Source organism: Microchirus variegatus (genome assembly GCF_963457635.1).
Source record: "Microchirus variegatus genome assembly, chromosome: 13".
In the NCBI taxonomy this organism is placed as follows: Eukaryota; Metazoa; Chordata; class Actinopteri; order Pleuronectiformes; family Soleidae; genus Microchirus; species Microchirus variegatus.
The window spans coordinates 3,395,257-3,420,680 of NC_139814.1; the positions used below are offsets into that span (position 1 = coordinate 3,395,257).

At 42.7% G+C, this 25,424-nt stretch overlaps 1 protein-coding gene across 1 annotated transcript; it reads right to left on the reverse strand.

Moving 5' to 3' along the window:
• Nucleotides 1–378: 378 nt before the first annotated feature.
• oprd1a (opioid receptor, delta 1a) lies at nt 379–24,135 on the reverse strand (the record flags this gene model as incomplete). The annotated part of the gene is made up of 3 exons (XM_083899422.1): nt 379–908; nt 2,666–3,021; nt 23,885–24,135. 3 exons carry the CDS (start codon nt 24,133–24,135, stop codon nt 379–381), a joined length of 1,137 nt encoding a protein of 378 aa, XP_083755548.1.
• Between the last annotated feature and the right edge of the window lie 1,289 nt (nt 24,136–25,424).

Here is a 25,424-nt window from a genome sequence, read left to right on the forward strand (position 1 = left end):
CTTTGACGTATTCTGGACATGAGAGAAAGTGGCAGGTGTTTCCTTGTCTGTTTTTCATCATCAAAAACTGATGTCCTCTCCCATTCTGGTGTTCTGCAGAGAGATGACCTGACACTTCGGGCTGTCACTTCACCTTCATCCACTGTCAATACATTTGTATGACATCAAACTTCCTGTGTGGATGATAACGTTTCCACTTTTAAGATCAGAATGAAACTTATGCACTCCCGTATGAGTATGAGGCAGTATCAGATGTCTTAAAGTAATTCATCTTAAGAGATCTTAAAACTCTGTTGTGGTGATCTGCGTGTCCTCTGTTTGCAGATCTTGTTGGATCCTCCTTGAACGAGAGCTATGGGGGACCGAGTCCATGCCTAGTCATGCTGGCTTCTTTCCCATCTCTGTCGGAGCACAGGTGAACACAGGCTCCTTAATGGTGCTGCGGCCTCTTCTTAGGCTGTTTTGCTCAATGTGGGTGCGACAGGGGAGGCAGAAATCTCTGAAGCATCGCTTAAAGTTTTCATCCAAAAATGCATAGAGGACAGGGTTGAGACTGCTGTTGGTGTAGCCCAGGGCAATGCACAGGTGCCAGCTGGCAATCACCAGAGGGTTTCTGGTGTCAATTTCTACCATGGTCTTCACGATGATAAAGATGTGAATGGGGGTCCAGCAGATAATGAAGGCGGCCACCACCACCAGGACCATGCGGGTAATGCGCCGCATGTTGCGGTCTTTCTGTTTGGAGCCCGAGAGTAGACGGACACTCCTGAGACGAAGGATCATCAGGCCGTAGCAGATGATGATGACCAATACAGGAACCATAAAAGCAAAGATGAAGACGCAAATCTTCATCACTGTGTCCCAGTACCACTCAGGGTCAGGGAACTTCAGCATGCACATGGTTTTACCTGGAAAAATAATACAGCAAAAACAAATAGGTTACGGTATTTAGCCTCGCTTAAATGCATGTAAAATAGGGGTGCAATGGTACACACAAGTCACGGTTTGGTACGGGTTCAGTACAACGGATGAAAAGCAACACAAACTGTATGTATAAGACTGGGGTCTCAGGGGGTTTTCTGGGAAAATGTCACTATGTGGAGTACATGGTGAGGGAGCGGAACGACAAAGCAAAGGGGCTGGTGCTGCAAGGGGGCTCCCCCCTTACGCTAGGTGCAGAGTTTTTGAAAATTTTAGGTAAAAATGGGGCATTTTGAAGGACTATTATGGTGACTCATGAAGTAAGGGCAAGTAACTCAAAATGGGCACGTTACCAGAGACGCAGAACATTACAGAGCTCTGAATTACAAGCACTCCATATTCCAACACAGACTGGATCATTTCTCGTTGTACAGCCTTATCTTTACATCCAAATAATGATCTTTATGACGTACAGTTGCAATGAAGTGAAGGGGATCCGAGTAGATCTTAGTAAAACATGTTGACAGACTCTGAAGTGTGCACTTTTCATTGTTTTCACTCCATGGTCTGAACCGCTTAAGTGCTGCAATTAAGGGAAAAACAGATACATCAAATGATCAGTAGATAGCTGCTCAAAGAGAGAGAATGTTCTCTGTGATCGCAGCAGAATGTGTTCACAAAAGCCACAACCAAAAACAATGTGGCAGTGAAAGCTAGCTTTATTGTGGCTGAAGAAATCAGCCGTGCTTCAAAGTCTTTTTCTGGGTGTGTTTTTGAAGCAGTGCATGCTGAAGGTGTGTGAGCAGGTCTGACCCGACCAGATACAAGACTTTTAAAACTGTTAGTTTGTCAAGAAACACCATCACGGACCGGGTTACATCTATAATGCATCATATTTGTAACGAATAAGTAATAAATACAGAAAGTTATTTAGCAATATGTTACAGGTAGTTACCTTTATTTTACATTATATTGGGTTCCATTTAGTTCCATTTATTCTGTATGACAGTTACATCTGGCCCTTTGAGGGTAACCATTATGCTGATGTGGCCCTGATGTGAGTTTGACACCCCTGGTGTAGGGGATCAAAATGACATCTCAACTGTGCTGGTGAGAACCCTGAGTTGATTTACATGAAGCCGGCGGCTCTTCCAACTCCACACCATTCTCCACACTTGGACGTATTCGCCGTATGACTGCGTGCACCAAACCGTGACATCGAGGGATGAATACATATACCATTACACCCCTAATGTAAAATGATGAAAAATATTTATTCTTTGTCACATCACAGCGAAATGTTTTTCAAGTCACCTTGTCTAATTTGAATGATTAAAAGAGTTGCTAAATGTTTAAAAATTAGGGCTTGGCCATTATTTAGCTCTTCCTGTGCCCCAGTATGTACATTAAATATTATCTTTAGTATAATATAATAAAACAATCTGAGCCACAGACTTCAGAAGTGTTGTGGTACTGGCTGAGTTGGAACTTGAATCTCAGAAAAAAAAAAAATATATATATATCAATCAACTTTTTTGATTTCAAAACTGCAGGTTTTTTTTTTTTGGTAAATCCAAAGGTCTAAAAAGGCCTCTACAGTCCATCATTTTGAGACCATGAGTGGGACTGGACACATGATCAGGTTGATCATGTTGCCATTAACGATACATACTCATTGATGTCCTAAGGATTCTTTTCCAGAGCTCTCGCACTTATGAAACAGTGGGGGAAAAAACAGTCTTACCATTATCTACCACTCTGGTCACAGCCATGATCATGATGGGGACACCAATAGCTGAGGACAGCACCCAGATGAGCACATTGATAAACTTAGCTTTGACAGGCGTACGAAACTCCAGCGCCCTGATCGGGTGGCACACGGCTACGTATCGGTCTACGCTCATCATGGTGAGGGTGAAGATGCTCGTGAACATGTTGTAATAATCAATGGCGATGATGAGCTTGCACAGGACTTCCCCAAACGGCCAAGTGTTCATGAGGTACTTGGCACTCTGAAAAGGCAGCGTACTGGTGGCCAAGGCGTCAGCAAGAGCCAAGTTGAAAATGTAGATGTTTGTGGCTGTCTTCATCTTGGTGTACCTGTTTGTGACACAGAGCAGAGAAAACATGCTGTAATGAGTGCAACTGGGTACGTAACACTCGATTATGGGATATGGGGATTTGAAAGAATGACTTTGATAAAGAGATAATTCCCTTATGCTCTGTGTAATGCTAATTCCTTACACTTTAGGTTGTGTTTTTCAGATGAGTAATTTACATTTAAGGTGGCATCTGATGAAGCAGAGAAAGAACCAGAGAGCTCCAGAAAGAAAATACTGCTATCAAATTCATACACTATTATAATGTGCAGAACTGTGTTTTCATCATGTGACTTTACAGTTCTGTGTTTTTTTGTGTGTGTAAGAGATCATGTTATCAGCCCTGGACATCTGTCTGACATCTTATATACATTTTAGACTATTCAAGACCAGAGACTGCAAAACTCCATCAAGATTCAATGTAGAGTGTAATGCTCGTACATATTACAGTGCTGTATGAATACTGTCCTTTTCTACTAAATGAATGCTGCACTTATTTGTCTTTTCTTCTGCTTTCCAGTTTTGAGGAATAAATTACTTGAGGAAGGAACAGTGTGATTAATGTAGCTGACATTTTAATGGCAAAAATAGGAGAAGAAAAATGGCCTCACTTTCATATAAGGGGTTCAATATTTAGGTTTTGTTCCATTACAATGTGCATATCTGTATTGATTTTTCTTTTCGTAATTTTCTACTGGGGCTTTATGAGCAATAATTGAGGAGCATAATCGGTTGTGATAGGCAGAAGGTGGCTTGGGAGCAAATTGATGACTGATTTGAAAAGAAACCTGGTTTTCTGGGTAAAAGTTCAAGCAATGCACGACACTATTTCAGATTTTCAACTCACAAGCGCCCCCACAGTTGCTGAGTGTACCTGCACTGTCGTTAAAAACACTCCGACACATGCCTGCTCCTCCACTACTTCTCAGATCAGCACAATGTTGCAGAAAACAACAATACAGCCATTTGTCATGTTTTCCAGGAATGTAACTTATCTCACACAGGTGTAGTCATTTTGGCACATCAAATAAAGTTAGAACAAGTCAGGCTTATACTTCTGCATCGCCTCAGCTATGGGAAGTTTCCCACTACCGTGTCAGACTTTAGCTTTAGCTGTAGAGGCTAAGCATAAGTATTTATATTTATATTATTATTTATATTATAAAACAGATGAGAGTCATGGAATCCCCAATCATCAAATATGTAATTTCACCACAGAGAAAGTAGTTGGGTTTAGAGGTGAGCTCATAGAAGCTACAGATGGCTGCAGATCTATGCTGTTGTTAAATAATGAAAAAAGTGACGAGAGGACTGAATATGTGCTGGCTGAACATTCATGTACATCATGTGCATGTGAATTATCCTAGTTTTATGGAGTCATATCACAGATATTGACCACAGATATGACAGTTGAGTGTAGAGTCTGCAAATAAGCTGGTGTTCAGTTATAATTTGTAGTTTAATCAAAGTAAATAACTTGCAGTGTAACAGTGGCAGTGATGCCACTAATGGCCAGACCTCACTCAATGCACCCGTTACTCTCTCTCTCTCTCCTGCCCGCTCGCCCGCGCTCAATGGCGTATACTGATTTTGATGAACAACAAACAAATGCTGAGTGCTGATCAATAGTTTTGTGCAAGCAAATTAAGGTCCAGACTCTTGTTCCAAATATGACAGGTTTCATTCAGCGATTGAAACAAATATATCAACATGATATGAAACGTTTACAGCTGTTTTGTGTATCTTATTTTGAAGGCGCGTTTAAGCGTTACCATAGCGACCAAAGAGCGTTAGGGGACTGGTCCGTGAAAATATTTCCTGACATTAAACCGGTCCGTGGAGCAAAAAAGATTGGGGACCGCTGGTCTAATGCGTTACTACTTTCAAACCAGTGATCAGATTAAAGTTACTTTTCCAAGTCACTGTGCGTTACTATTTGCTTTCTTCTTGAGTCCCTGGGTGATGTAGGCTATGTGCGACAAGCCACGTTTCCGCATGAGGAGGTAAACTCACGTGTAGAGACACAAACGTAAACGATGAGGGAGGCGAGAGAACATCGTTTTCCAGGTGGAAATACAGCCAATATTTTGACTATGTGTCAACAAAAGATGGCAACATAAAGGTTCGTTGTACGCTCTGTGTTGGCGACAAAGTCTTATCTACATTCAAAAATACAACTTTGAATTTAATAAAGCATTTAGAGACACATCATGGCACAGCCACACTAACAGAGCAAGTCCCACCCAGTGCTAAGCAGAGAGCTGCTAATGCAGGAGGTCTCTCACCCTCTAAACAACCAAAACTGGACTTCGGTTCAAAACCAGTAAGTGGGGGAGAGCTGGATAAGTTGTTCTGGCAGTACAGACCCGGCTGCTGAAAAACATTTAAGGCGGGGCATTAAATTTTTTCTGGGAGGCAAACTTTTCAACCTACAATTTATTAGCTTCAGGGTGAACCATATCGCTCTGTGACCACTCCTACAGTGCGGAGAAATAATTTTGCTCTTACTAAAAAGGGGCAGTTCATCACAAAATCTAAAAAAACAAGCAAACAAAATAGTGTTGTGCTGTGTCCATTTATTCAACAAAGCATGCATTCAAGAAGATAGCACCATGCAGCAGCTTCACTACTGGAAACAGAAGCACTGATGTCAACCTGAACACTGAAGTAAACATTCATACTGGGAGAGGTAGCTACAGCAGCTAGGGAGCACAAGGAGCAGCACAAAGCAGTGTTACCCTTCTGCCTACACGTAACCTAAAGTTTGTGAGTGAGTGAGAGAGACACAGAAAGGTTTAACCACTTTTAGTAGAGTGGCAGGTGGCGTCTGTGGACTGTGTGAAACCTTCTTAAGGCAATGTCCTTCCACTCATCCCTAAATTATCCTTCCTTCTCAAATGCCAAGAATCAGGTCGCCTTCCGTTGATGAAGCATGGTTTGGCGATTGCTCTGTGAAGACATTTTCAAGAGTGGAATACAAATTTTCAGAGGGCGCGGTGCTTTCTCCGAATGTCACGCCATGTTTCAATGCTGTCAAGACGGTAGGCATTGCTTCCAACAAATGCAACATCATGTTGAACAATGGTAACACTTTGCAATAAGGTACACAAAATTACAGTATTTAGATCAATCAAATAAATGATCATTCCATTTAACCAAATCATGTTAATTGTGATGTGTGATCTGTTTCACTGCTTGATGAAGCCCTGAGGCTGAAAAATATCAGTTTGTTCTATTTCATCCTTACTGGATACCTCCACCTCACGCATGAGCAGTTCAAGCGCCTAATACCAACATGGTCACCTGTGACCCTCCACGTTAGAGGATCTGTTCCTTTCATCTTTGGTGTGTTAGCTGTTAGCTTTGCTCGGTTCTAAACACCGCTTTTCTTTTGTGTATCTTACTGGGACGGTAGTGTTCTCGCTCCCGCCTCCGGTGACGATATCATTCATGTTTTTCTGTTGGCAGCAGCGCTTACGGAAACCTCGTGCATCACAGTCTATCCGCCGTCCCTCCAGGGCCTCGGGACGCCATGGGGGCAGGCGCTAGGACTTCGGGGCCGGCCGTTGGATATTTTTCCCATCATCAGCTCAGTGACTGGGCTGCCTGTACTTCAGACCCTTGGGTGGTTTTCACCTTGACCTGGGGGTACGAATTGCAGTTCCGACGCCGGCCCCTAGCCTTCAGCCAGGTCAAAATTACTATCGTCAGCGACCCAGCGAAGGCCTTAGCTCTAATTCAGGAGTTGTCGGCCCTCCTGGCCAAGGGTGCAATCGAGCCAGTGGATCCTACCTCGAGTAGGTACTTTCTTGTGACAAAAAAAGATGGCGGATTTCATCCCATTCTCGACCTGAGGGGACTCAACAAGTTCCTGAAGGTTCTACCTTTTCATATGCTGACTGCGTCAGACACGCTTCGTGGGGTTGCCAGGGCAGTGGTTCACCACTGTCGACCTGAGGGACGCATATTTCCACGTCCCAATTGCATTGCACCACTGGCACTTCCTCAGGTTTGCCTTCCGCGGACAGCATTTTCAGTTCAGGGTACTTCCCTTCGGTGTCTCCCTCTCCCCGAGGGTGTTCACCAGGGTTGTAGCAGCAGCTCTGGCACCCCTGCAGAAGCGGGGCATGAAGGTCCTGCAGTATCTGGACGACTGGCTGGTATGCACACCGTCCCGGCCTCAGGTGGCCCAGGATACAGCTCGGCTGCTTTTGCACGTGGCCCGGCTGGGCCTGAAGGTGAATTTTCAAAAGAGCGGCCTGGACCCATTCCAAGTGGTTCTGGACTCGGTCGCTATGACGGCCTCTCTGGCACCTCGGCATGTGGACGATATACGCCTCCGCCTTCCCCTCTTTAGGGTTGGCAGGATGGTGACATTCATTCAGTTCCTCTGGCTCTTGGGAAAGCTGAGAGCTGCTTCGTCTGTGGTGCCTTTGGGCTTGCTGTCTCTGCGCCCTCTGCAGATGTGGCTGAACAGCCTTTGATCTGACAACAGGTCCACAGTTTCCCAGATCAACCACCAGGGGGGCAACCGGTCTGCACAACTACTCCGGCTATCTCGGAGCCTGTTGACTGGGGCATATCGCCGTCTGGCCAGCTTGCGGGCAGTCTTCATACCCGGGGAACAGAACCAGGTTGCAGATTTTCTGTCGTGACAAAAGCCCCCACCTGGGGAGTGGCAGCTTCATCTGGAGGTGATGGAGACTATATGGGGTATTTTTGGCAGAGTGGACCTCTCCGCCTCGGCGAAGTCAGCGCATTGCCCCCTCTGGTTCTCCTGGACGGAGGTGACCAGCCCCCTCGGCCAGGACGCTTTGGCTCACGATTGGCCGCAGAGACCTCTGTATGCCTTCCCGCCGCTGCCCCTCATTCTTAGGGTCACAGACTCCTTCTGGTGGCCCCCTTTTGGCCAGGGAGACTCTGGTTTCCACTGCTGCGCAGAAAGGATCTCCTTTCACAGCTGGGGGGTCAGGTTCGGCATCTGGATCCCGGTCGCCTCCAACTCTGGGTTTGGCCGCTTCACGGCCCGACCCTCTACTGAGGGTATGCACTGCGGGACTCAGGGGTACAATTCTGAATGCGAGGGCGCCATCTACTCGGATTCAGTATGAAAACAGGTGGAAGCTGTTCTCTGACTGGTGTAGGTATAAGACAGTAGACCCAGTGTGTTGCTCTGTGGCGTCTGTTCTTGAGTTTCTGCAGGCTCTGCTGGATCGTGGTCGCTCTCATTCCACTTTGAGAGTCTATAAAGCTATTTCTTCCCAACATGAAATGGTTGATGGTGCCACAGTGGGGTGCCACAGATTGGTGTCCCTCTTCCTTAGGGGGACTCTGAGGCTGTGTCCCCCAAGGACCCTGAGGGCTCCTGCATGGGACTTTTCCCTGGTGCTGGAGGCCATGTTGTCACCTCCCTTTGAGCCTCTGACCCAAGTAGGGCTGAAATGGCTTTCTATGAAGGCTGATTTTCTGCTCGCCATTACCTCTGGGAAGAGGGTCGGGGAGTTGCATGCCCTGTCCATGGCTGATATCTGCCTGCGGTGGAACCCTGATGGCTCGGGTGTGCTGGGTGTCTTGGTGAGGTCAACTTGCTGACATCCAAGAATGTGCCTTGCACAGGATCCAGGGCATTTAGTGCCTCCATCAGTTCACAGTTATTTTTCTCAAAGCGATCTTTCATTTCCTTATATACTGAGTCAATGCAACTTTAATAAATCCTGCATAGTTCCGTTTCCTCATTTGTATCTACATGTGTTCTGATGTCTTCCACAGCGTAGTCAGCAAAGGCAGTTTTCTTTTTGATGGCCTTTTTGTGACACTGTCACAATGCACTAGGATTGCCTGGAATTCAGTCTCAGTGCGGATATTCTCAAGACAGATGCATGCACTGCGGACGAGCTGCAAACCTTGAAGAAAATAAAAGAGCGTTATTGTTACTGTACAGAATATAACACAACTTAAAATGCAGCATTGCAGGAAAAGACACAGGAAAATGAAACAAAACAAACACATCCAACTATAAGTTCTAAAATATTCTGTAACATACATATCAAAACAATTGTTACTGTGGGGATGCCCACAACAATTTATAGTGATTCATTTAAAATTTCAGTGATTTTAAAGATTATTTAAAGTGGATTGAATTTTAAGAGACCTCTAAAATGAAGTTCATTGCAAATCCTTCAAAAATGGGTTCATGAGTTTATCTCAAACTGCTTCTACTGAACCAGAAAAAGAGCTAAAGCTGGGTGTTTTATTCTTACTCTTTTTTGTTATTTTCATTCATCTCTTTTTAACATGTTTTATGTTCATTGTGAAGCACCTAGTTCATGTAACTCTTTGTTGTAAGGAGCTGCATTTCTTGCATGGAAGGATCTATAAACATAGTTTTATTATATTATTATTATTGTGCTCATCACCATCTACATTAATAATTTCACATGTAAGCAGGTCCATGTCTTCTGAGTGCAACATCTTGTTTGGGGGATCAAGATATGCAAGGATCTTATGTACCATCTCAGCAATGAACTTAAAGCTGGGCTCAGACATGCTCTGCCACAATCCTGTTGCTTCAATGCGCAGATCTGCTCCAAATGCCTGGTTGCTGGTGATCTCTCTGAGCAGTGTGGGTAGGTCATCAAATGATTTCAGAATGACTGAGACTGTAGAATAGAGAAAATAAATTCAGGTAGGGGAGTCATTCTCACAATACAGCATCATCATAATCAGATTAATCAGTGCAAATTAACATACCTGTAGCAGAATGTCCAGTCCAGTGTTGGTCCAGTAGACGCTTGAGTGTCTCTCCTTTGTAGAGAATGGCAACAGTTGGTTTTCTGCAGAACTTGTACAGCATGTTACACACACTGAAGAAGTCCATCACATCCTTTTCTACTGCCAGGGCATGGATGACCACCAAATGCAGCTGATGATTATAACAGTGGACATATGGTATCTCTCTGTCCAGTTTCTGCTGCAGCAGTTTCTGTACCCCTCCATGTTTACCCGACATGAGCGAGGCCCCATCATACACCTGACTGATGATTATCTCTTGGTGTTCACGCCTAGAAGAAATAGACTTTCTGACAAGAGGTTAGAGAAGCTTCTGTTAACCCATTAAGGCCTGAAGCGCCTGGAAAAAATGTCTCTAAAACCTGAGCTTCAATGGCTACTAAATGACTGATTTCTCAGCCTCTGTAGCAGATATAGGAACACAATTCAAAAAGTATTTGAGAGCTCACACCTGTCGCTTACTACCGGATCGGTCGAGGCCCGGGTTTACAACGACTGCCCTAAGTGCCGATAACCTACAGAGTAACAGTGGAAATTGAGCTACTGTGGGTGGAAGGAGGAGAGGAGGAAGGTGTGTTCAGAAGCAGAGAGAGAAGAGGAAAGATAAGAGTCTGGGACTGATAGTAGGGACTTTGAATATTGGGAAGATGACAGGAAAAGCTAGAGACTTAACATGATGCAGAGAAGGAAGGTGGATATACTTTCCAGGAGACCAGTTGGAAAGGAAGTAAGGCGAGAAGCTTAGGTGCAGGTTTTAAGTTGTATTACCATGGTATTGATAGGAAGAGAAGAGTATGGTTATCCTAAAGGAGGAGTTTGTTAGGAACGTCCTGGAGGTGAAAAGAGTGTCAGATAGACTGATGAGTCTGAAGCTAGAAATTGAAGGTGTGATGCTAAATGTTGGACGTGGCTATGCCCCACAGGTGGGATGTGAGTTAGAGGAAAAGGAAACATTCTGAAGTGAGGTTGATGAAGTGATGCAGAATATCCCCAGAGGTGAGAGAGTGGTAATTGGTGCAGACTTCAATGGACATGTTGGTTCGGGAAATAGAGGTGATGAAGAAGTGATGGGCAGGTTTAGTATCCAGGACAGGAACACAAAGGAACACATGGTGGTAGACTTTGCAAAAAGGATGGAAATGGCTGTAGTGAATATATTTTTCCAGACGAGGCGAGAGCAAAGGGACACTTATAAGAGCGGAGGTAGGAGCACACAGGTAGACTACATCATGTATAGACGATATAATCTGAAGTGGTAGGTGAGAATGTAGCCAGACAGCATGGGTTTGGTGGTTTGTAGGATGAATCTGGTGACAAGGAAGATGAAAAATAGGAAAATGGCAGAACAGAGGACAAAGTGATAGAAGCTGAAAAGAGAGGAGTGTTTTGTATTATGTATGATTTTCAGGGAGACTCTGGGTGGTCACTCTGGAGCTGCATTGTGCCTTTGTAGATCTAGAAAAAGCATACGACAGAGTGCCGAGAGATGAACTATGGTAATGTATGAGGAAGTCTGGAGTGGCAGAGAAGTATGTTAGACTGGTGCAGGACATGCATGACAACTGAGAGAGAGAGGTGAGGTGTGTTCAAAGTGAGGTGGGACTACATCAGGGAGCCTCTTCTTGTTTGCAGTGGTGATTGACAGGCTGACAGATGATGATGCAACATCTGCTTGATTGTTGTTCTCTTTATATTTGCGACCTCTGGGTTCTATTTTTCATAAAGCCAACATCTTTTTTTCCACTGCTATGTCCACTATTTGGTGATTGTTCTGTTGATTTTGTTGATGCTCTTGTGCCCCTTGCAGCCAAAAATCACCCGTATATCAAATATATATTTCCTGTTGACTTCTCCCCAAAATAAAGCATGTCAAATAAAGTCTCCCAATTACTTTGAGAGCGTTACCCATGGCTTCATTTAATCTCGTCTAATCTGCACTGGCTTCCTGTTCAGTTCATGATTTAAATGAAAACTCGCTTGTTTGTTTTTAAAGCTGAAGACTGACTTGATTGTCAAGCCATACATCCCTGTTCCTATTGCAACCATTTATTGTGTCTATTTTATTGCATTGACTTGTGCATTTTATATTGTATTTATAATGTTGAGTTGCATTTTTACTTGGCTTTTTCTATTTTGTACTATAAAGCACTGTGGTACAACTTTGGTTGGACTTAAATGTGCCACATAAATAAAGGTGACCATGAACTTGGTGGATCACTGTTGCTTAGTCCACAAGCAACAGGTCATTTCTCAGATTCTCAGTTTGAAATTAATCCTGCTTTCCAGTGACTGTGCATTGAGCTGATATCCACTTAAGACCACTTCACAATAAATTGCATGAGCACTGAGCCAGTTCCCGTCTAATAGGTGTGATAATAGGAATGGGAGGTGCGGTAGAGGATAGCTGGGAGATAAGTGGAGCCTCATGCCGCTGACCTCTCCTGCATTATAAAGTGGACAATCTCCAGAGGAGTCAGTGTCAGCCTCTCCATCAACTATTTGGCTGAGAGCTCTTGGTGCCACAGTGGCCCAACGCCCAATCCACAGTGGCGTGAGCATCCATGCAGCCACTGCTATGAATGAGGTTTGTGTGGATTTGATCGTGTCAATAACCCAGGACTCTGAGATGAGAGAATTATCCAAAATGTATTTTCATATACTCTACACTCTGATGAGGCAGGTGGAATGATTTGAAAAAGGTGTTTGGTTTCTTATTTATATTTACTGACCCCGTGACCCTCCAGTGGAGGATAAAGTGGTAGATAATGGATGGATGGATATTTATATATATATATTTAGCCAATCATAAGGGGAACTTGGCTAGTGGGTTGCCAATTCAAATCCCCACGAAGGGCTAGGACACCCCTGGGCAAAGTTCCCAATCCCCATTGCTCATTATTAATTCTAAATTACCATCTATGGGGGGCCACAATCCTAGTGTCGGTCTCAAGCCTGAATTAATGTGAAGGTTGTTTCAGGAACTGCAGACAGCATATATCTTGGTGACCCACAGAGAGGGAGAAGCTGAAAGTATATATATAATATATATGTTTACTAGGGATGCAACGATAAGTCCATTCATCGCATCAGGCGATTTCTACGTCTCTGTTCAACACCACGGGGATCGATAAATGTTTGCAAATTCCTCACCATATTTTGGGTGACAACATAACCGGCTTGGATGCAGTTGAGATGATGGAGCTTGTAACCATGCAGCCTTCCGTTTGATCAATGAGGAACAATGCTACCTCAGTTTGGTCAGATTAGTTTTTTCTGCACAATAACCCCATGCATTGTAAAATCCGTCAGTAATAAAAAATACATTTCAAAGTCATTAGCCCACAAGAAGGTCCTGCTTCTTATTTAACTATTGATGTGTGCTGCTGCCTTTCTTGGCCAGGTCACCCTTGCGAAAGAGATCTTGATCTCAATGGGTTTTTATCTGGTTAAATAAAGGTTAAATAAAAATGACATTAATGACCGTTTTAATGCCACAGCTAAAGAAATGTAATGCTAATAAGATTTACCATTTACAGTAAAGGTAGAAAGCAGCAAGAGCTGTTGCAACAGGCTACCACATGGGAGAGACCGGCAGCCTGTCGGCTGCGTCTCCAATTGTTATTGTGTGTGTGTGTTCCTGCATTTAAAGGTCCATTCGAGTGGTCCTACATATATGTAACTCCCGTTCACTACTCTCCTGGGATCACCTCCACCTTCCGCCTGCTTCGCCTTCGTCGCCTCCTCGCCACACAGCAGCCGCTGTTCACCACGGACCTTCCCGTCCTCCGTGATTTCCTTCTCTCGTCTTCTCTCCTGCCGAAGCTCGGTCAACGCTTCGTCTCCTCCAGGAGAGTCGCCACTCTCCAACTCACCCTCGTCTCTTGAGCAGCCACAGCTACACGAGTGAGTTCGTTCCTGGCTGGAACAACATTCACGAACTTTAACTGCCACATAGGAACGGCTGTTCCTTCGCCTGCCAGCTACAGACTGACTCCTACACACACATACATACTCACTCGCGACGATCTAGAGGGGCATTTAACGTTAGTCCGAGTTGGCTATCTATTAATTGACTTAGATTTATTAGATTTATTTATGCAGGCTGAAAGAGGTCTATAACAGCCTATTACTGTAAGGGACTGTCCTTGTTTAAATTGAAGTTTTAATGCCAGAAATTCAAACTGTTTGTTAATAGATAAAGAGAAGAGGAGTGTTGCTGCTTCCTTTGCAAACCTTGTTTAGCCGCTGAGAGTGCGAGGTTGGGTCCTCAGGTTCGCAGATTTGTGACACGCTTGGATGCTTATGAGAACAAATACGCTGAAATCCAAAGATGCTTTTGGTGCATTTATTGTATCACACAGCACAGAGCTATTACAGCGCAGCTGAGATGGATGGATAAGTGGAATGAATGAAAACCATGAAACAGATTAAACGGATACAAAAGTGATGAATGAATGAGTGGCGTAGCGTAGCGGTCAACAAAAATTACGGCTACTACCCAACCATGGATGTATAATATGAACTGGATAGAGCTCCGCCCCTTCGCTTCCGTTCATTCCTATGAAGCTGCTCACCCAGCGCATATGCCAAAAAAGTTTTTGACTTCCGCATTTATTTCCGGGTTATGGGGCCCATAGAGCATGCGCAGTAGTGTCACTACCATAATGCTTCGTGGCTATGTGAACGAGCTGTCTGCGTTATCGACTTGCTCGGCGCGTACATGAACAGCGAAAGGCATGATGGAAGTACGCTAATGACGTGCGCTAGCGGATTTCATGAATACCGCTGTCACGTTAACTTCAGCTTTAGCTAATGTGTTACAGGAATAATGTTGTTTTTGTCTGATTTCCCTTTTATAATTGTATAATTATTATTACGAACAATAACAACGTGTTAAAGTAGTTTTATAACTCCCGATTCTTTCACTCAACACTTTTATATTCAACTATATATTTCGCGTGTTCATCACATTTAACAGTAACTTCATGAACCGATAGTGACGTTAAGACAAACATCCTCCCCGGGAATCAGTGGTGAAGTGACCGCAGGTCACAGTGCATCACACGGTCACAGCTCCACAGTCCACACCGTCATCAGTGTCACGATGTCCGGGACTGAACACAGTGATAAAGTGCAGCATGTCAGTCTGCTCTCCTCAATGAATCCACACAGCAGCTTGTTAATACATCGATAATACGTTTGAAAATACAACAACTAAAAACCTGCTTTGTCATAATATTTTAAAAATGTAAATGAAACCCCCTCATTGTGTTCATTTATTCACATTTCTCATGAAGTTTTCATGGTTCACTGACAGCAGCGCTGTTCCCGAGACGCCACATGACCGCGCTTGGCTGTGCTCGTACACAGCTGTGACGTCACTCTGAGAAATAAGATTTGTCTGGGCTTTTTATGGCCTTTAGGAATGTTTTTCAAACATGAAACTCCATGAATTAGAAATATATAATATAAAGATCTATAAAAGCCTGTGTCCATGTCTCAAGGTGTCCTGTGGACACTTTTACAGGCGTCTCTTTTACTACTGCGGTCAATGGGAAAATTGCTTTTTGGGCCCCATGGGATTTTTTGTTGCAGTACCCACAGTGGCCACCATGCAAAAATTGTCTTCAAGGCAGAGGGGGCGGAGCTCTATCCAGTTCACATTATACATCCTTGTACCCAACCCTGTCTCTTTCCTCATCTGTGTCGCAGGTAAGTGCGCACCTTTACACACACACACTCTCGCACGTGCACACGCCCACTCCAACATGAACCACCACCTCTACAACACCCACTCTCACAAACACTGTGCTCCTCATCTTCAATGTGTATGTCCCCTACACACCAGCCCCTGATTATTAGGTGTCACATAATAATTCAGATTTCAAACACAATGATAGACATACTAAATCATCATGTCAATTTCAAAGATGCAAGAAAAACTGTCCAATAAATTACTCAAGTCCATGAATAAACCATTACACTGAATATTCCTTCTTCTGGTCATCTATTTGACCTATTAGTGCAAAGTCCAGCTCAAGTCCCTATAAAGGTCAACAACGTCCTCCTGCTGCCTCCTCTTTATCCAGCAACAAACACACTTTGGATATGGGTCTGTCCAAGCAACTGGTTCTTGTCTTTATCTCTGTAGGGCTCTGGGATGGCCTCGAGCACTTCAGATCTATTACTGTGCCACTAGGTCAAACAGAATCCTCCTTTAGCACACAGAGATATGAGCTCATGACAGAGGGTCAGTGCTTCCTCCTCTGTCGCAACTGACACCAAACAGTCATCCACATAGAAGCAGTGCTGCAGCTTGTCCACTGTCTCCTCCTTGTGCTCATGTCCAAAATCCTCTGCACATTTCCTAAGGGCGAAGTTGGCGCAGCTAGGGGAGTATGTAGCTCCGAAAAGGTGTACCTTCATCCTGTATTCATATGGTGCTTGACTCAGGTCTCCTTGTGGCCACCAGAGAAATCGCAGCAGGTCAGCATCATCTAGGGGCACCTGCACCTGGTGAGACATAGCTTCTATGTCAGCCATGATGACCACAGGTTCCCTCCTGAACCTGGTCACAACTCCACTTAGTGAGCTGGTTAGATCGGGGCCTTGCAACAGCTCTTCATTCAGAGTCCTTTTTAACTGGCACCACAATCAAACACAACACAGGGTTTTCTTTTTGTCGGGTGGTAAACACCATGGTGCGGTATATACAAAACTCTGCTATCACTTATTTCCAGCTCCGTACCAGGAACTCTTTCAGCATAGCCTTTACCAAGGAGATCATTAATACAGGTGTGATACTCCCTGTAAAACACTGGATCCCTCTGAAGCCTCCTCTTCAGATGGTATAGACGCTGTTCCGCTACTTTCTTGTTGTTTGGCATGCTGGTATTTGAATTTTTCAAAGGCAGAGCGACTTGGTAGTGAACATCAATGTGTTTGACTGACTTTGTGACCATGTCCATGAACCTCAGGTCTTCTCTGGACTGACCAACTTGTAGATTCTGGAAAATCCATTTTAAATTGCTGTTGCCATAGTTCATCCAAATTCACAATGGACACACGGTTCACAGTTACTGGCTGCTCACAATAATTGGCCTCTCCACCTTTTCCTATCAGTGGCCCATTTACTGTCCAGCCCAGCACCGTCCTTATAGCGTAGGGTCCATTATGCTCACTACGGATGACTTCCAGCGGTTCCATTGCTCGTGGAACATTTATTCCAATCAGCAACTCAATTCCAGCCTCAATCTGTGGTAAGGAAATGTGTTTTAAATATGGCCACCTTGTCAGATCCTTATTTGTTGGTATATTTGTTTGGTGGACTGGCATAGACAACTGAGTATAAGCTTTTGGTAACTCAATGAAGCTGCTATCTTCCAGTGCCGCCACCTCCAGCTCTGGCACGACGTAACTCCTGACCGCCTTCTCCTGCCCCATGGTCCTGAGAAGAATGTTGGCTCTCTTCCCTGACAAATTGAGCTTCTGCTTCAGACTCTCAGTACAGAACACTGCAGTACTTCCCTGGTCCAAAAAGGCATATGTTAGAATGATTTTATTGCCCTTCTTCGCTTTTACTTGGACCGGTACAATAGGAAGCTTACAATCCATCTCACCAGCCCCTGTAAGCCCACTGGAAACCAAGGTGCCATCCACTGTCACCTGGACGCTTCTCCCAGCCGGTTCTGCCATTGCCACATTATCCCTATGGAGCAGTCTGGTGATTCTGGTCACACTTTGAGCAGGAAATCTTCTTTTGGCAATGTTTGCTGATGTGTCCTACACACAGGCAGCAAAAACAAGCACCATTTTCCTTCAGGAAGTAGATTTTCTCCTTGTGTGACATTTTTTCCAATGTGTGTCCTCCAGTGCAGCACAAACAGATCTTCTTGGCTGGTTGTCTTATGTCCTTGGCTTCGTTCACAGGTTGGGCTGTTCTCTCCACACGATTCACTGTGTAGCAAAGCTGGTTCCTCTGATGTTGGAATGAGGGTGATGTTTGTGTTTCATCTGTTTGGTTGATACAGCAGTGTCCTGGATGTTTCCAAACACAGGGTCTGTCAAACTTCTCAGTTGGCAATGTCCATAAACTTTCCTCTTCTGTCGTATTTTTCCTGCAGGTCACATACGTGTCACCTCCAGTGGGCCATGACAAAGCTCTCTCCATGTATGCTGCTGCCACCTTTTGCTCATGACCGTAGTGCTCTTTCAATAGAGCCTTCGCCTTCACATATCCTCGGTCCAACTCCATGTGCTGACAGCTCTTCACCAGCTCTTTTGCATGCCCTTTGGTGTACTGTTGAAGGAAGTAGAGTCTGTCACAGTTGTTGGTGTTTCGCTCAACTCCATTTTCAAAAGCTTTAATAAATGCATGGTATTTGAGTGGATTACCATCGAAAATGGGAATTTCCCTTTTTGGGAGTGCTGAGAGGCATTGTTGTTGCATTAAGAGTGTTGTAATTTCATTTTGTTTTCTCAATATGTCCAGCACACTGTCATTTTGTGATGCGTCAGTATGTATAACATTAGTCATAAGTTCTTCAGGAGCCATTACATAATGTTGGAGCATGTAAGAAGGACCTGGAAGATGTTCTATGTCTGGTGAGTGAGTCACTTTAGGCTTCACAGCTGTCTGTGGGATTTCAATTGCATCGGGTTTTCGTTTAACTGACAATGATGGGACAAATTCACTGGCATTGATATTAAGTGGTTGTTTTTCATAGTATGAGTTCATCCCATCTGAAACTTTTGACTTTGATTTACTGCCAATACTGCTTTGTGATTTTATAACACTAAGCTTTGCCATTTCCTCAGCAATTTTATTCTCCAGTAAAAGCTGTTCTCTTCTTTTGCGTAACTTCATCTCTTCTTCATCCAATGCATGTTTTTCCATTAGTGCCTTTTGTTGTACTGCCAAAATTGCAAGATTTGTTTCCATTTTTAAACGAGCAGATGAGCGTGAGGCTGAGGATGAGGAATGATGTGAACGTGATCTCTTGGTTGCATTTAACCCCATTTGACTCAATGCATTCCAATCGAAGCGGATTCCTTAATCCTCATCATAAAGAAGTTCAGGCCTACCTGTCCCCAGGTGAATGGATGGTGTGGTGGCACTTAGTTGTGGCTCCTTTGTTCTCGGGCTAGTCGTTGCGTGATGACTTGGTTCTTTGGCGCGGCTTGATGATTTTCATTAAACGCCTTTTTTGTTGACAAATTGTTGCGGCTTCCTTTGCAAACCTTGTTTAGCCACTGAGAGTGTGAGGTTGGGTCCTCAGGTTCGCAGATTTGTGACACGCTTGGATGCTTATGAGAACAAATACGCTGAAATCCAAATATGCTTTTGGTGCATTTATTGTATCACACAGCACAGAGCTATTACAGCGCAGCTGAGCTGGATGGATAAGTGGAATGAATGAAAACCATGAAACGGATTAAACGGATACAAAAGTGATGAATGAATGAGTGGCGTAGCGTAGCGTAGTGGTCAACAAAAATTACGGCTACTACCCAACCATGGATGTATAATATGAACTGGATAGAGCATCGCCCCTTCGCTTCCGTTCATTCCTATCAAGCTGCTCACCCAGCGCATATGCCAAAAAAGTTTTTGACATCCGCCTTTATTTCCGGGTTAAGGGGCCCATAGAGCATGCACAGTAGTGTCACTACCATAATGCTTCGTGCACCCACTCTCACACACTGTGCTCCTCATCTTCAATGTGTATGTCCCCTACAAGGAGAGTAGCATGAAACTTGTTTTTGATATAAATGGCTACACCTCCACCTTTCCTGGTACGATCACAGCGAAAAACATTGTAAACATTAATAGAAATATCCTGATCTGAGACTGATTTACTTGGGCATTTGGTGTGTACACACAGACTCTTGCTCTCTCACTCACACACACACACACACACACACACACACACACACACACACACACACACACACCCACACACACACACACACACACACACACTGTATATAGTTACATTTAGTCAAGATTGTTGTTTCAATAAAGCACAGCATGTAATGGGGGCATGGACACTGTGTGATGTGGCCACTAGTGACATAGGTGGATGTGAAAATGGCAATCGCTCAGTCTAAAAGAAAATATGTAGTCTAAACAAATATGGCACTGGACACAATAGGAAACCATGACTTATTCAACAGCAGTTCACAAATAGGTTACAGTGGTTTGCAAACGTTTGGGCACCCCTGTAATTGTTCATGATTTTCCTTCATAAATCATTGTTTTTTTTGGATAATAAATGTCAGTTAAATATATCATATATGAGACAAACACAGTGATATTTGAGCAGTGAAATAAAGTTTATATGATTTACAGAAAGTGTGAAAGAATTATTTAAACAAAATTAGGCATGTGCATAAATTTAGGCACCCTTGTCATTTTACTGATTTCAATACCTTTAGCACTAATTATTGGAACTCAAAATTGGTTTGTTAACCTCAGTGACCTTTGACCTCCATACACAGGTGAATCCAATCATGAGAAAGAGTATTTAAGGAGGTCAATTGTAAGTGTTTCTCCTCTTTGCATCAAATGACCTGAAAACAATGATTGTTCAACATCATGGTTTAGAGGAAGGATACAGAAAGCTATCTCAGAGATTTAAGCTCTCAGTTTCAACTGTGAGGAACATTGTGAGGAATGTGAAGACCATTATTTGTTTCCTCTTTATTTATTTATTTCTTGTAAAGCACTTTGGATCACCGAAAGGATTGTTGTAAAGGGCTGTATAAATAAAGTACATTTACATTTACATTTACACAGGCACAGTTCTAGTTAAGGCCTGAAGTGGCAGACCAAGAAAAATCTCAGATAAGCAGTGGTGAAGGATGGTGAGAACAGTCACAGTCAACCCACAGACCAACTCCAAAGACCTACAACATCATCTTGCTGCAGATGGTGTCACTGTGCATCGTTCAACTATTCAGCGCACTTTACACAAGGAGATGCTGTATGGAAGAGTAATGCAGAAAAAGCCTTTTCTCTGCACCCGCCACAAACAGTCACTTGAGGTATGATAAAGCACATTTGGAATAAGGTGATGTTGACTGATGAAACTAAAATAGAGTTATTTGGGCAAAACAAGGGGTGTTATGCATGGTGGAAAAATAACACAGCATTCCAAGAAAAACACTTGCTACCTACAGTAAAATTTGGTGGTGGTTCCATCATACTGTGGGGCTGTGAGGCCAGTGCAGGGACTGGGAATCTTGTTAAAGTTGAGGTCACATGGATTCCACTCAATATCAGCAGATTCTAGAGAACAATGTCCAGGAATCAGTGACAAAGTTGAAGTTGTGTCGGGGCTGAATCTTTCAACAAGACAACGACCCTAAACACTGCTCAAAATCTACTAAGTCATTCATGCAGAGGAACAAATACAACGTTCTGGAATGACCATCTCAGTCCCCAGACCTGAATAATATTGAACATTTGTGGTGTGATTTAAAGCAGACTGTCCATGCTCGGAAACCATCAAACCGGACTGAACTGGAGATGTTTTGTAAAGAATCCACAAGAATCCAGAATATAATTGGAAGCTATAAAAAAAACATATTTTGTGGTGCCTAAATTTATGCATATTCATAAGTTTCTTTAAATAATTCTTGCACACTTTCTGTAAATCATATAAACTTTATTTCATTTCTCAAATATCACTGTGTTTATCCCCTATATGACATATTTAAAATTTCTTATTCAAACAACCAATGATTTATAAAGGAAAATCATGAACATTTACAGGTGTGCCCAAACCACTTTTGCATACCACTGTATATATCAAGCTGGGTTGATTGGTCTTTGTATTTGAAAAAAGAGACCTTCATATGACCCCTGAGGGTTATACTATGTATTCTGTGTGTATATGTGCATGAGAGAAAAAGAAAGGGAAAGAGAGAAGTAATAGATGCTGGTCTTCAAGCTCCATAAACTCTGACATTATCATTAATGGTTTTAGCCTTTTTGCTGTCTCTGCCTTCCCATCAAATACGTCATCATGTATTGTATTTAACCTCGGTGTGCTCCATATTCCCTTTACAACTTTGGACCATTTCAGGGACTAAAACTTGCTTCTTTTCCCCTCCGCTCTCGTCAGTGAGGAACCATCTACCTATAAGGTAATAATGTTGTTGCACTTAGGTCTATTTATAAGAAAGAAAAATGCATTAGTAGAATGAATAACATTTTTACCCAGAGTTGTGCAATTATTTTTTGACTCTGATATTATCATGCATCCCTGGTATTATCACCAGTAACCACAGGTGTCACTACTATAATATATTTGGTGTAAATTGATGAAGGACATCTCTTCACACATTGTCAGGTCTGTAAGTGAAAATACTGGAAGTTCTGTACCTTTTCATCTTAAATAGAGGTTCAAGTGATTCAGTAAATTACATATTTACATTTTTATTGAATTTTGAGTAGGTGGAGAAACGTTTCTAGTAATGGGGTTGTCCACAATAATCATTTAACACCAGGTGTTTAACAGCTTTTTTATTTTGTTACTCACTGTGGCATATTGAATCTAGGGTAAAACATGTTCTGCTTACAGGTCACATTTCGTGCGGCTAGATTTGAACCACTACCTCTTATTTATCAGTTCTGAAGGGGAGCTGAGAAATGGGATTGGGCCATAGTCATTCATTGTTACCATCACGTAAATGCAGATTAAACCCAGCTAATTTGTTGTTTTCTATAAATAAGGATAATTTAAAATAAGTTGTAAACTGGAATAAGAACACCTAGCCTTAATGTCTGAGATTAGCATGTGACTGACATGATAAGTGAGGACCAGCAGAGCAGCTGCAGAACGTATAAGCTGTTTCACTCCTGAGGTGTGCACAGGTTGAGGCTTTGTAGGCTTTATTATGTTGGTTTTAGAGCTGCAAAGGGCAACATCTAACCTTGCATAGAAAATTAGACAGCAAACACAATCTTTTTACTCAGAAATACACAACCATTCAGGTCATTCTAGTGTCACATTGTAAGAGTTTGAAAGCATCATCGACATTTTCCATTATGATTTGAACCAAAAGAGGAACAAATGTTGCACTTTCTGTCTCGTTGGAATGAAATGGGAAGCTGAGATAATATTTTCAGTTACCTCCCAACAACTCTTCAGCAAAAGAAGACCTGCACACACACACACACACACATTCTTGTACTTGCTGCATACTGAGGTTGCTGACAAAGTGAGGACCAGCATTTCCAATTTATAAATCAACACAATTACAAATATCTACTTAATGAATGACATCTATAAAGAACTACTGGTTGCAGTACCATAAAATGTATCCAGGTGGAGCCCCAGAGCAAAAATGGCTGGAAATCGTTTTCGATTTAAAAAAAAAAAAAATGTGTCCAAAATTTTACAAAAACATCATACTTATGCAATGTCGACCAAAAAAATTTTTTTTTAAATTGACCAAACATTTTTGGTCCAAAATTTGACAAAAACGTCATACTATACTATGTCGTCTAAAATTAGAATTTTTATGGGGGGGCAAATGGAGTATAGCATGTTATAGCAACCTAATGAAGTGATTTCAATGAAAACAAAGTGAGGACCGGCCAAAATGTCCTCACTCGTTTGTTGGTTAAAAACCATCACTGGTCCTCAGTATTCCGCAAGTACAAGAAGACACACACACACACACACACACACACAGAGAGAGAGAGAGTGGTTTCCATGGGTTCCTGGGACATTACTCTCACCTTTACCATAACTGCTGCTGGCCTAAACCTAACCCCACTCCGAACCATAACACATTTCTTTACTTTAAATGATGAAGGCTAAGACTGCAGAGCACTATGCAATATGGCTTACAAATAATATTTGTATATTTTAGGCTATATTCCGATAAGATGTATGGGGATGTAATCAGATGTTTCTCTGGAGTCAGTTATGACTTTGATCTCACATAATACCTGGTTTATTTCTTTGGCTTTTTCAATGTGAAATGCAGGATATTTACAGTATTTGCGTTAGAGACATTTGCTATACATATGCTACGATTTTGCTATAATAACAAATAATTACCTTACCACCCCGTACATGACGAGGATGTTGCCAAGCAGTCCCACCGCGCAGATGACGGAGTAGAGAGCCGTGATACATATGGCTGTGACGATGGCCCCGGGGCTCCTCACCGGATTCTCCCGCTCCGTGTAGTTCCGCGCCCCGTCCACCATCGAGCCGCTCTCCTCCTCCGGGAAAGTGACATTAAAGGGGACGACGGAGTAAAGGTCGTACAGGGAGAGCTGCGCTCCGGGGACCGTGTGCGCGTCCATGCTGTGCGCTGCTGTACAACTTGAATCACACAATCGGAGCGTGTGGAAGAACTCAGCTGCGTAACGAGAGAGTGAGAGAGTGAGAGGAGAGAGTGAGAGGAGAGAGTGAGAGGAGAGGAGAGAGTGAGAGGAGAGAGTGAGAGGAATCCCCAATAAGAACACAAAGAGAAGACGCTCCACAGGAACGGAGTCGATGGTGGATTTTGGTCAAGAAAAAGGAGGAGGACGAGAGAGAGAGTGGTCATTCAGCCAGGTTAGCGTGTGTGTGTGTGTGTGTGTGTGTGTGTGTGTGTGTGTGTGTGTGTGTGTGTGTGTGGTCTTGTACTTGCGGCATACTGAGGACCAGTGATGGTTTTTAACCAACAAACGAGTGAGAACATTTTGGCTGGTCCTCACTTTGTTTTCATTGAAATCACCTCCTTAGGTTGTTATAACATGCTAAACTCAATTTTTACTTTTTTGCCAATTTTTTTTCATTTTATTTTCAAATTTTGGATGACATAGTATAGTGTGACGTTTTTGTCAAATTTTGGAGCAAATTTTTTTTGTCAAAATGTTTTTTTTTATTTGGTCGATATAGTATAGTATGACGTTTTTATCCAATTTTGGACCAAATTTTTTTTGCTTTTTTTTTTTTTTTCAAATTTTGGATGACAGTATAATATAACGTTTTTGTCAAATTTTGGACCAAAACATTTTTGTCAAAGATTTTTTCAACATTTGGATGACATAGTATGGCGTTTTTGTCAAATTTTGAAACAAACATTTTCTGTCAAAATGTTTTTTTTTAATTTTGCTTGATATAGTATAGTATGACGTTTTTTTAATCAAATTTTGGACCAACATGTTTTTTCTTTTTCAAATTTTGGATGACATAGTATAGTATAACGTTTTTGTCAAATTTTCGACCAAAACATTTTTGTCAAAGATTTTTTCAACTTTTGGATGACATAGTATGACGTTTTTGCCAAATTTTGGACCAAATTTTTTTTGTCAAAATTTTTTTTACATTTTGGTCGACATAGTATAGTATTACGTTTTTGTCAAATTTTGGACCAAAACTTAAAAAAAAAAATAAAAAAAAAAATCGAAAAAGTTGTCCAGCTCTTTTTGCTCTGGGGTTCCACCTGCAGACATTTTTTGGTACTGCAACCAGTAGTTCTTTATAGATGTCATTCATGAAGTAGATATTTGTAATTGTGTTGATTTATAAAGTGGAAATGCTGGTCCTCACTTTGTCAGCACTTTTGCCTGGTCCTCAGTATGCAGCAATAGCATACTGAGGACCA